This window comes from Melospiza melodia, unplaced genomic scaffold, assembly GCF_035770615.1.
Source record: "Melospiza melodia melodia isolate bMelMel2 unplaced genomic scaffold, bMelMel2.pri scaffold_44, whole genome shotgun sequence".
NCBI lineage: Eukaryota > Metazoa > Chordata > Aves > Passeriformes > Passerellidae > Melospiza > Melospiza melodia.
In genome coordinates this window covers 2,394,549-2,407,536 of record NW_026948761.1, presented here as the reverse complement: position 1 = coordinate 2,407,536, position 12,988 = coordinate 2,394,549, and the positions used below count along the sequence as shown (strand labels likewise).

Below are 12,988 nucleotides of genomic sequence, written 5' to 3'. Positions count from 1 at the left end.
ATTACCAAGCGAGCAATCAGGTCAAACAATGCAACTGCCGGGACAGGACTGGGCAGGGGACAGGAAAACCCATTCCAGAACGTGCAAGGAATCAGACCATTTGTCACTCCATTGGCCAATGATGCCTGTGGGATGCGAATCTGGAGTGGTGATCAACACAGTGACATCAACGGAGGGATCAATGCGATGAACTTGGCAAGCATTGAAACAGCTTGCTGAACCACCTCCAACGCCTTAAGTGCCTCAGGGGTCAGTGTGCGAGGCGACTTTAGATCAGAGTCTCCTTTCAACAAATCAGACAGAGGAGACAGCTGTGCGTCAGTTAGCCCCAAGTACGGACGTAACCAAGTGATGACACCTACCAATTTCTGAGCATCATTCAGTGTCTTCACAGAATGCACAAATTGCACCTCCTGGTGACAGATTGTCCATTCCAGAATTTTGACCTCCAAGTTCTTCCAAGGTGGTTGTTTTTGAATATTTTCTGGAGCCACCTGCAGTCCATGAGCATGCAAAGCATCGAGCAACCGAGGCTGAATCCTCAGCAGCTCATCCTGAGTGGACACGGCCACCAAAATGTTGTCCATATAATGATACAGATGCGCATCAGGAAACTGCTTGCCAACTCCACACAAGGCACAGGCCACATACCACTGGCATATGCAGGAGAATTGTGCGTGCCCTGGGGCAATGTCCTCCATTGATATCTCTGTGCAGGTTCAGCCTCGTTAATCGCTGGCACTGAGAAGGCAAACTTCGATCTGTCATCGGGATGCAAAGGAATCGTAAAGAAACAATCCTTCAGATCCACAATGAGGACCGGCCAGTCTGCGGTAAGCATGGTAGGCAATGGCATGCCCGCCTGCAATGTTCCCATGCTTTCCATCACGGCATTAACCTTATGGAGGTCTTGCAACAACCTCCATTTCCCAGATTTCCTTTTCATGCAGAAGAACGGGGTGTTCCAGGGAATGGTAGAAGGCTCCAGATGACCCTGGTCCAACTGTTCCTGCACCAGATTCTGAAGGGCGACCAATTTATCTTGAGGGAGGGGCCACTGCTTCTCCCAGACAGGCTTGTCCAGCAGCCACCGTATAGGAGGCGCAGGACATTCTGCGTCCTTCATCGCAGTGGCCCACATCAAAAATCTGTCTCGATGTGCACTCCCCAGACAGACAAAACATCCCTCCCCCAGAGGTTGGGAGGAGTTGAAGTAACATGAGGCCTAACCAAGGCTGTCTGTCCCTCTGGGTTCATGAGCAGCACGGGCTGCAGGCTCACGTAGCATTGTGCCGTCCCTCCCAGGCCCACAACAGACGTCTCCACCAGATCCAGGGGCCACTCTGAGGGCCAGGCAGCAAGTGAGAGAACCAGGATGTCAGCACCGCTGTCAAGAAGCCTGCAGAGGTGGATCTCCGACGGCGTCGCACCAGGAACGGACAGGGTACACAGCATCTAGGAACGGTCCTTGGTCAGGACCGCAGTCCAGTGAACTTGAGGCAGCCCAGTGGATCCAAAGCCACCAGCTCCACACAACTGGTCAGCTGTCCTGCGAACAGAGGACTTAAAAGGCACAAGTTGAGCAAGTCGTGTCCCTTTCGGGATCGTGACGGGAGGAGGTGGGTGTGGAGACCATGGCACAAATCTGCCCTGTGAAATCTGCATCAATGAGCCCCAGGTGCACAATGATGCCCTGAAGGGTGGCACTAGACCTCCCCATCAGGAGAGCACTCATGCCCCCACCCAAGGGATCAAAGGCATCCAGGAGACCCTTGTGTATTTTACAAGATTCTGAGACAACTGTTGCTGCGGTGCAGACATCCACACCTGCTGATCGGCGGGTGCTGGCTGCAAGCTGGCAAAGGAGACCTCCATCGGCTCCGGGGTCTGGAGAGAAGCTTGTGTCTGGACATGTCCCTGCTGCACGCTCCGCTTCACGTTTCCCGAGTCCGGTAAACCCTGGCGATTAACATGAACAGTGGCCTTGCAGATAATGGACATGTGATTCGACCTACCACACTGACCGTGGAAGAACATGGGGAATTTGACCTTCTGTGCTTTCTTCCCCTGCTTCTTGCCAGCCTGTGCAGTCCCCTGCTGTGGCCGCCTGCCCTGCGGTGCTGCCCAGACTGGCTGCACAGCGGCAGCCACGGCAGCCAACTTCTGACCCGAGGGGATGATGTCCGCACAGGCCTCTGCCATCTGGGAGACAGCAGGAAAACCAGGCACAGCCGCTATGACCCTCCTACAAGCATCATTGCAATTACACCTCACAAGGTCTGCAATCACAATCCTCCTTGCCACAGGATCAGGCACCTGCCTCTCCACAGAGGCAGCCAGCCTTGCTGCAAATGCCATGAAAGGCTCAACATCCTCCTGGACGATGGTTGCAAATGGCTGCCTCGGAGCAGCCATTTCCAGGGTCTGAACAATCGCTGCCATGTCCAGTGTGTGGCACTGGTCAAGCACAAGGGGATCGAATCCACTCTGCCCCTGAGTATTTTCATAAATCCCTGTTCCCAACAGCATGTCAGCGACATCCACACGCCTGGGGTCCTGTGGCCCCAGCACAACATTTTGCACCACCGCATTGGCTGCCAAATGAGCCCACTTGGTCTCAAAAACATCAAACTGCCCAGGGTCAAAAAGACAGGACGCCACATGACAGAGGTCATGAGGCGTCAGCACGTCCATAGCAACCCTCCGGAGAGTCTACATAACCTCAGCAGACCCCAAACCATGCTGAGCAACCGCATCACGGACTTCCCCCTCCAGCTTATACGAAAGGGGTTGATGGGTGTTATGAGTAACACCCCTGAGCACAGGGAAAGCCTGGGAAGCCCCTGGCAAAGCCACAGCACCTGCTGTGTCCCAGTCCTTGGGCTCCAGAGGGACAAGGGTAGATGATCGACTGGGAGGCAGGTCAACACCACTCACCCCTGCACTCCCTGCAGCACCGGCAGAACCAGAGGACCCCACTCTGCAACCCTGCGGATGCCGTGAGGAGGCAGGCTCAGACATCTCGTCGGTTTTAGTATTGACTTCTCGCCAGAAACACACAGGGTTCCTCAGACACACAGTCACCTGGCATGAGGGAAACATCCACAAATTCAACGAGGAGGCGCCACGGCCCCGGGAACCCACCAGCCTCCCGCTGGCCGTGTCAGCATTCGCACTAAAGGTAAATACCTCAGCACCCTGTCGCACCGCAGATGCAGCAGGGGGCGCCTTGACAGGCACAGGTGCCAGCACGGCCCAAACCCAGTGTGGACTGGGACGAGACCGGCGCGGGGCTCCCAGCCCCCAACATGGGAGAGGAGGGGGATGCCGTAAGAGGTGGGACCCGCGGAGCCACATCACTGCAGAGCAGCACAAGGGAGACTGGCACAGCCCCTATGAGCATCCATCCTGAGCCGCAAGACTCCACAGTGGGCACTCCCCCGGCCGAGTGGAGTGGGGCGGGCTGCCTGCCTACCAGAGTGGGGCCAGACAGAACACTGTCCATGGCCCCACACCCCCACGGCTTCCACTGACTGCGCATCCCTGGCAGACTGCACCGACTCAGAGATGGGTTAAGCCACCCTCCCCACCAATGAGCCCAACTCGAAGGCGGTTGGACCTGCTCCTGCCGTGCTCAGGGGGAACGTCGTGGAAACACCGCAGTTTGGACAAAGAGTTGTCACCAAATCAGACTCAATCCGAGGCAGAGGCTGATCCTCAAAGGCCGGAAGGCACAAAGAGAGGACAGCACGCCCTCCGCCCTGCCGCCCACACAGGGCGAGGCAAGGATGACCTGCCAAATCCACAGAGCCATCCCCCAGTTGGACCTGTTCCCCAAAACACCATCCTAGGTCCAGGGGGAGGGCTCCACATCACACAGAAACTCAAACTCTCCCTCGTCCATGTCTGAGACAGGAGCGCATCCCTGGGAAATCTGAGAGGTGCAAGAACCAGACCCCTGCCAAAGCTCCTCACACTTCTACAGTGCAATCATCAAAGAGGGCCTGCATGAGGCGGACCCCCATGAGAAACCGCGCCTCCCTGGAGAACACCTTCGCAGGGTCCAAAAAGAGCTCTCGCTCTCGGGTCCACAGAAACAATCTCTCAAAATCATCCCAGGAAACAGAAACCTGTTTCCACTCCAGGACCCCTGTCGAAACCCACAGCGGTTGCCATTACCCCAAGAACAGCAGGCAAAGCACCAAAGAGGGGGAACAATACAACCTCACCGACAATCTGCACTCTGTCTCAGCCTGGGCTGCAGTACACTTAGGCGGTCACCAGATCTCACTGTAGAACACAAAAGAACAGAAGCACACACCACTGTTCTCAAGGTGAAGGAAAAAGGGATATTTTATTTTCTGACTCTAACATTTATAGTTTTACAAAAGTGACAGCGGATTGGAAAGTGACAGTGCCACCTCTCCAATGACACTGATCAAAATAACAGCCCTTCAACGCTCTCCTCCTCCATAAAGGAATGCAAAATAATGAGTTATTTACAGAAAGTGGTTGAGAAAGTTCGCTACAAGAATGTCAGCATCAGAAGACTTAGAAAATCTTAAAAATCAGGCTGGCTAGACGTGGTCTCTGGTGACTGCCTCTTTGGTGACTGCCCCTGCACCACTGGGGCTCACTTGTTTCCTTCCTATGGAGACCATTGTGACACTGCGGAGCATTGTGGATCCAATGGGCCATGGTGACACTGCAAGCCCTTTTGGAACCTGTTACACTGTTGGGCCTTAAGGAACAAAGAGGAACATTGTGACCCTGCAGGGTACCACGGATCCAAGGGGGCACTGTGACAATGTGGGGCGTTGTGGAACCAAGAATATCTTTGTGGCTCTGTTGGGCCCCATGGTCCCAAGGGACCAGTGTGAAGCAGCAGGGCTTTGTGGAACCAAGAGGCCATTGCTGCATTTCAGGGCCTCGTGGAGCCAAAGGGCTGTTGTGACCCTGCAGGGCACTGTGTATCCATGGAGAGCATTGTGGCATTGCAAGGCCCCATGGAATCATGGAGACCATTGTGACCCTGCAGGACCTCAAGGAGGGAAGGGGCCATTGTGACACTATGAGAAGTTGTGGAAACAAGGGAATCATTGTTGCACTACTGGGCCCCAATGGAACCAAGGGGCCATTGGACACCCAAAGTCCATTATGGCACTGTGCGGCCTTGGGCTTGTGGAACCATGGAGACCAATAAGATCCTTTAAGGACTTGTGTAGCCAAGGGGCCATTATGACACCTTAGGGCCTCATGGAAGCAAGGAGCCACTGTGACACTGCAGGGCCCTGAGGAAGCAAGGGAACATGAAATAAGTGTGGCTGCCTTGGTCTCCCAGGGTTCACCTGATAGGTCTGGCTGACCTTGGAATGTGGAAGGCCGCTCCCATCTGCCCCTGAAACACTGGGGCTCTGGGCTCTTCTTTTTATGGAAAAGAACTGTCCATTTTTTCCAGGCATGCATGGCCAAAATTTGGATTCCACTTCCAAATATCTGTGTATCCAAGGATTGCTGCCAGACAAAAGTTGCCAGGACAGACAAGTCTGGCTGGTCTTTGACTCCTGAGGGGCACCACTCACCTGTTTTCCAAACATTGGAAAGACCTCTGTGCTTTTCTTTTTATGAAAAAACCCCATCCCTCTTCTCCATGCACAAATGTTTTAAATTAGGACTCCACATCCATAATTTCAAATATCCAAGGGTTGCTCCAAGCAAACCTGCCAGGACAGACAGGTCAGGCTTGCCTTGGCCTCTGGTGGTTGCTGTTCATCAGCTCCTGAAACATGGGGGCTCTGTGGTTTCCTTTGCATGGAGACCAAAGTGACATTTGTTAGCCTTGTGAAATGAAGGAGCCATAGTCTTGTGAAATGAAGGAGCCATTGCGGCACTGCAGAGCACCATGGATCCAAGGGACCATTGTGACACTGCAGAGCCTCGTGGAACCAAGGACATCATTGTGGCTCTGTTGGGCCACATGGTCCCAAGGGGCCAGTGCAAAGCAGCGGTGTGGGAGTTAGCCTGGCTGTAACTCAGAGTCAGCCAGATTTTACCCTAGAAGACCTGGGCGCAAGTTTGAAGCCCTGGTAATCATCTGTTTAACCTAGGGTGAGCTTGAGAGTTCCCTCATATGCCTTTAGTGTTGTTATGCTAAGTTGTCCAAGTTTTCCTCCCCTATTTGTTACTTGTTTCCCCTCTTTGGTTTTTGTGCTAGAGTGTTCTACCTCCAAGTGTATACATTGTTGCTTCGCCTTTATCTCAGATCTTTGGATCCCACACCCCTCGTGCTGTGCTCAACTTCTCCATGTGTATTGTTTTTCACCCTGTTACTAAAGTTTTTTTTGGTAACTCCATTGATCCTGCTTGTAGGAGCATCGGGGGGTAGGACGGTTGGGATGGATGGAGATGATAGATCTCTGAAGCCAGGTCTTGAACTTGTGGTTTATTGCAAAGGGTGTGTGTCAGGACCCAGGACATCCCTCTGGCTGTCCTGAGCACCAAGACCCCTGCCAGGGGTCTCAGAGACCCTGGCACAGAGCCCAGAATGCCCCTGTGGTTTTGATTATGACCCATGGAGCAAATTACCAACATTGTATGAAGGACAGCAGGGCACAAGAGGTTAAGTAGAATATCAGTGAAGTTAGCACAGGGGAGAAAAGTAGATTTTAGAATTTTTGGTATGGGGGTTCAGGAGGCAGGATGGAGGGAACTGGGTGTATCCAGCCTTTCTCCTTCTTCTTCTTGGCCTCCATCTTCTGCTGTGATTTTGGCACTTAGAGATTGCTTTAGAGTAGAAGCTCACTGTCTAACATAGGTGATAGGTTTTGGAAAGTAATTGTAAACATTGTGCATGTAGTTTTTAGTATAAAGACATAACACTACCCCGGGGGCAGGCAGAATGCCTTGGAAAGTGTTGCTGAGCTGACCTCGGCAGGGCAGGAGAAAAGTTTTTACAGATAACATAAAATAAACAACCTTAAGATGGAGAAATGAAGAGCCCTGACTCCTTCTTCAAGCACTGGGCTAGGAAAAGAAACTTTTGAACTTTTCTCAGGGTCAATCTGACCAGCTAGAGATCCCAACAGGTGTGGGTGCAGGGGCCTTGTTTGGAGCTGCCAGACACAGCTTGGAGCAGGCCCAAAAGAGGAGCTCAAAAGAGGCGCCCAAAATGGATGTCCAAAAGAGGAGAGGAGTTCCCATTACAATACAATAAATCTTCTTCTGTGACGCATATTCTAATTTTCACTAACCACTCTAGTATAAGATACAAATCTTATGGCATTTACATACAGCCTATAAGAAACTTTACATTGCCATACTGTGTTATATTTTAAATCCTAAAAAGTACTCTTTGGACCCCTTCTGCCAAGCTAGTAGGGTCTGCTCTGACCCTTGGACCTGTCTGCAAGCAGAGGGAATTGTTTTATCAAAAGAAGACTACCTTTAGCCGGCCATACCATTGTTTTCCAGTTGTTCAGTAACTAAGGCTTGGTATCTAAAAGCTTGCTTTCATTTCAATCTCACTTACAGTTTCTATATTCTCAAAATCTTTTGCCAGGCAATCATATTTATAAGGCTTTCCTGTTTCATCTTCCCCAGCATCTGCTCCTTTTCATTTTCACCACCCTTGCCCAGAAGTTGGGGAACCAGAAAGGTTTGTCAGAGCCACCCTCATTGTGACATTTGGTACACAAACAGGGATCCTGACATTCAGTCATGTCAGCTGGGGTGAGCTGATGGATAGGCCAGTGCTCCCCGGGATTTTGGATTGTGCCGGGCGGGCAGATTCATCAATGCTTCGAGTGACCTCAGCCAGGATCCACAGGGACAATGACAGTTTCACCTGCGTAGGATTGCAGGCGGGTTTGGGGAAATACAGGACAATTAATGCCCATTTTGCTCCTGTGTTTTTACAATACGCATCCACATCTCAAAACTGATTTAGGCTGTTCCAGTGGCTGTTCCACCTAAGGCGGAGAAAGAGAAAAATGGGTAACCGGATGTCCAAAGTAGAAAGGTGCGTATATGGATGCTTTAAGTTAATTCTCACTGATCATGACCAAATATCTTCAAAGAACAAATTAAAATCAATCATGAAGTGGATCATTAAAAATTTTCCAGATGTCCCTCACCCTGACCGTCCTCCCTCCATCTTGGCTGCTCCACTTCCTGCTACCACAACCTTCTCTTCCACCCTGAATGAACCTCCAGACTCTACCCCCAAAACCACAGGTTATGCCTCCACGGTCAATCATTCCCCCACTACCCTGGGCCATGCCTCCAGAAGGCCAGCCTGGAAGTCTGCCATCCTAGGTCAAGGCCCTTCCTCCCCAACACCTGATGCCTTTTGCATCACCCTCTGGCAACAATATAACCCTATGTTCAAGGTACTAAGCCCAACTGCCACACTATTTCTAATCCAAATGTTTCTCTTCCAAGTCATTCTTCCTCCCCAGAAGACAGTTTGGACTCCTCAGAACCACCTTGCCCCTCAACCCCAGAAGATCCCTGGGAAAGTAAGAAGACTGGCATATAGTCTCAAAATTCCTCATTGCCCCCGTATGTTATAAAAGAAGGGGGCAGTATCCCAGGTATCAGCCATTGGTTTACGGGGAAATCAAGGATCTGTGTAGGGCACCTAAAGACCATAGGAAGGACTTACTGTTTTTTAATGGCCTAATTAGGGCCATGTTTACAGCACATGTCTTAACCCCCTATGATTTAAAATGTATTATGACCATGTTGCTGTCACCTACAGAATACACCCTGTGGGAAGGGGGATGGAAGTGTTTACTAAATAAATTAATAGCAGACTATGCCAATAATGAGGCAAGATCTGAATTGACAATCAACCATCTAGCTGGAGAAGGACAACACAGCCTACCAGATGATTAAGCAGCAGGTATCCCCTGAGAAGTGTTGGATGATATCAAAGAGATGGCTTTGCAAGCTTTAATCCAGGTATCGGATGGTAGCACCCTCAATATGGACTACCTTGGGTGGCTGCAGCTAAAGCTTTAGGACAATTAGACCATCTTGGGTGCCTGTTAAGTAAGCAAAACAATGCCGCCTCCCTCATATTGAGTGGCCTGCTCTCAGACATAGAGACCATCAGACAGGCCACCTTGCAGAACAGTGACAGAGTTTTTACTGTGGGCACATGGGGCATGGCCGTATAGACTCTGAGGGCATGTGTTGCATGAACCTCTCCATCCACAGCGAGTCAATCCACAAGAGCATTCAGGTACTGAAGGAAGGGTTCAAGAAGCTTTAAGTAGAAAACAAAGACTGGGTCAATAAACTCTTCCAATCCAAGGGACTAAAGGATTGGATGATGTCTTGCTAAAACAGGACTATTAATTTTCTTACTGATTGTTGCTTTATTGTTAATTGTCCTATGCTTGTTTGGATGCTTTTAGAAAGTCTTACAAAATTATTTCAGTTCCATCTTGGTTGTAAAACAGAAAGGGGAAGATACCCAACACAAGCTCCTCATGGACCCTTTGGAGGAGAGAATTGGAGACCAGGACGGCACAAATACCTCTCAGAGACTCAGCGTGGGAAGGAAAATTCTTAAAAGTACCTAAAAGTATTCTAAAATACATAAATATCTTAAAAACCTTGAGTATCTCAAGGCATTAATGAGCCCCACTGAGTGTCAGTACAAAGCTCTAAAGGGATTCATTAAAGCAGATAACTGGGGCCTTGAGTGCACAAACCTCTCACAGAGTCTGTATCAAAAGGGAAACACCAAGTACCTTCAAACAACTGAAGTACCTTGAAGCATTAATGAGCCACAATGAATGTTGTTCCTGACAAAGCCTCTCCAGGGACTAATTACAGCAGATAATTGCAGGCCAGGATTGCATAAACCTCTCAGAGACTCCAAGGCAAAAGCAAAACCCAAAGTCCTTTGAAAAACCTGCAGTCCCTGCAGGGAGCATTAAGGAGGCCCCAGGGCCATTGCTGAGCAAGGCTCCCCAGGGACTCCTTCCAGCAGATCCTTGAGGCCACTGGGATGTGGTCTAGGGGGGGATGCTGAGCGCAGGACAAGGGGCTGACAGTGCCCAGCCTGGCTGGGGCTGTGCCAGGAGGCCCCAGGGTCTCAGGACAAGGTGTCTCCTCACAGCCCTTGGTGGCACAGACCCTGCTGCTGTGCTCCAGGGCACCAAGACTTGGCTTCTCCATGTCCCCACCTGTCATCACTGCCTCCAGTTCTCTGCTCTGCCTGGGGCCTGGGGACACTTTCTCAGTCGTGTCCCTCTCTGGGACCCATTAAAAGTCCAAGAAAGTTTGGAATTGGATTCTGACTTGGAGTTCTGGAGAGGTTTCTTCAGCTCCCTCTCAGGGACTGATGTTCAGGGCCTGAGCACAAAGCCCCACAGGCTCATTAAAGTCCTGGTGCTGTGTCTGTGCTGATGAGCTGGGCTGGGCTCGTGGCACAGAGGCAGCTCCTGGAAACCAAGCAGAGCTTCAAAAGCACATTTCTCTTGATGAGAAGCTCTTCTGCCAGCCCAGCAGGGCTGGGGCACTGCCTGCAGCCACTGCAGGAACAGAACAGAGGCACAGAGAGCTTCAATCAGTCAGGGCTGGGAAGGTGCTGAGAAGTGCCTGGGGCAGAATCACTGCCAGCCCTTGGCACAGGAACCTCTGGCTGCAGGACAATGCAGCTGCAGCTCCTGGAGCCATCTCCTAAAGCTGGAACATCCCAATGCCTACAGACCCTGTGAGTACATTCTCTGATTGTCTCTTGTGCAGAGCAGCCAGGGGTGCCCAGGGCTGTTGTGCAGAGCAGGGTCCTGCAGCCCAGGGCACTGTGCTGGGGCAGGGACTCTGCTGCCTGCCAGGGACAGCTCTCAGCCAGCCCTGGCAGCTGCTCTCAGCACTGGGGGACAAGATCTGGGTGAAAAGAGACAGCTGGTAAGGCTTGGGAGGGCTCTAATGGTGTCGTGAGGATGCTGCATTGTTCAGGACTGCTCCCAGCATAACACTTAACTGCAGAACATTTCCAAGTAGATTATGCAGGGAGCAGAGCAAGGCAGGGACTGCATAAAAGGGAAAATCCTGCTTTTTTAAAGTACTGCTCTGGGTTGTCTTGATGGGAAATTGCAAACAGATATTCATCTGGCAGTCCAGGATGAGAAAAAAAAATATTTCTCAGATGTTGCTAAACCAGGCAGTGACAGAAATCAGCACAGGGCCCCTTAGAAGCTGCATCTTGTCTTGTTTATCCAGCCTCCTCAGGGTTGCTTTGACGTTGCCATCAGAGCCTGCAGGTCCAGACCTGCCCCTGGACAGTGCCAGAGCTGGGAGGGGTCTGCAGGGCAGAGATGAGCCCCCAGGATTGGGCTGAGTTCTGGCAGCACTGGCAGGGCCCAGCCCTGGGCACAGGGAAGCAGCTGCTGGCAGGGACTGCTCCAGGCAGTAGAGCCCTGGGTAGGGAGTGTGTGGAATGTGCCCCCAAGCTGTGCTGGGATATTTAAGGTCCTCTCCAAGCAAAAATATTCCATGATTACTTTTTTCACAGATCCAAATGCCAAGGCACAGCAAATGTCCAACAGCAGCTCCATCAGGCACTTCCTCCTGCTGGCATTGGCAGACACGCGGCAGCTGCGGCTCCTGCACTTCTGCCTCTTGCTGGGCATCTCCCTGGCTGCCCTCCTGGGCAACGGCCTCATCATCAGCGCCGTAGCCTGCGGCCACCACCTGCACACGCCCATGTTCTTCTTCCTGCTCAACCTGGCCCTCACTGACCTGGGCTCCCTCTGCACCACTGTCCCCAAAGCCATGCACAATTCCCTCTGGGACACCAGGAACATCTCCTACTCAGGATGTGCTGCACAGCTCTTTTTCTTTGTGTTCTTCATCTCAGCAGAGTATTTCCTCCTGACCATCATGTGCTATGACCGCTACGTGTCCATCTGCAAACCCCTGCACTACGGGACCCTCCTGGGCAGCAGAGCTTGTGTCCACATGGCAGCAGCTGCCTGGGCCAGTGCCTTTCTCAATGCTCTGCTGCACACAGCCAATACATTTTCCCTGCCCCTGTGCCATGGCAATGCCCTGGACCAGTTCTTCTGTGACGTGCCCCCAATCCTCAAGGTCTCCTGCTCACACACTAACTCCCACAGGGAACTTGGTTATCTTGTTGTTACTTGCTGTTTAGCACTTTGCTGTTTTGTGTTCATTGTTTTCTCCTATGTGCAGATCTTCAGGGCTGTGCTGAGGATCCCCTCTGAGCAGGGACGGCACAAAGCCTTTTCCACCTGCCTCCCTCACCTTGCTGTGGTGTCTGTGTTCATCAGCACAGCCATATTTGCCTACCTGAAGCCCTCCTCCATGTCCTCCCCATCCCTGGATCTGGCCCTGTCAGTTCTGTACTCAGTGGTGCCTGCAGCCCTGAACCCCCTCATCTATAGCCTGAGGAACCAGGAGCTCAAGGCTGCAGTGAGAAGACTGATGACTGGATGGTTTCAGAGACATTAAACGGCTGGCCAAATTCTACAAATGACGTGAAATAAAAGTAATGTTATTGATGGCTTGATACAGGCTTTTTTTTTTCCTTTATATTAGTTTTATTATATTGTCCACAAAAAAATGTCATTCTTTGTGCCATCTCTCATTTTGTTTGTCTCCACCTTCCCTGTGCCCATAGACTGTGTCAATGAGGGGCTGCATTCTCAGTGGCTTTAAAGGATCTAAACAATCTCCAAGCAAAGCTTTCTGCAGAGACGCCCTTTTGTTGTGTTCTCTGGAGCTGCAGCAGCAATGTCTGTGTGCAGAGCTGGGGCAGATCAGTGCTGGCCGAGCAGCTGTGCCCAGCAGCAGCAGCACTTGGTGTTGCCCGTGCTGCTGCCATGGCCCTGCCCCACTGCCCTGGTGGCCCTGGTGTTGCTGCAGGGCCTGAGTGCTCTCGGGGCCGGGCACAGCGCTGGGGGTGGCAGTGCTGGGGCTGCAGCAGGGACAGGCCATGGGCACTGCTGGGGCA

General features: G+C 51.6%; 1 protein-coding gene across 1 annotated transcript; it reads left to right on the top strand.

The window, feature by feature from the left end:
* The first annotated feature begins 11,550 nt into the window (after positions 1–11,550).
* On the top strand, positions 11,551–12,486 carry LOC134434607 (olfactory receptor 14A16-like). The gene has a single exon (XM_063183263.1). It carries the CDS (start codon positions 11,551–11,553, stop codon positions 12,484–12,486), a length of 936 nt encoding a protein of 311 aa, XP_063039333.1.
* Positions 12,487–12,988: the final 502 nt, after the last annotated feature.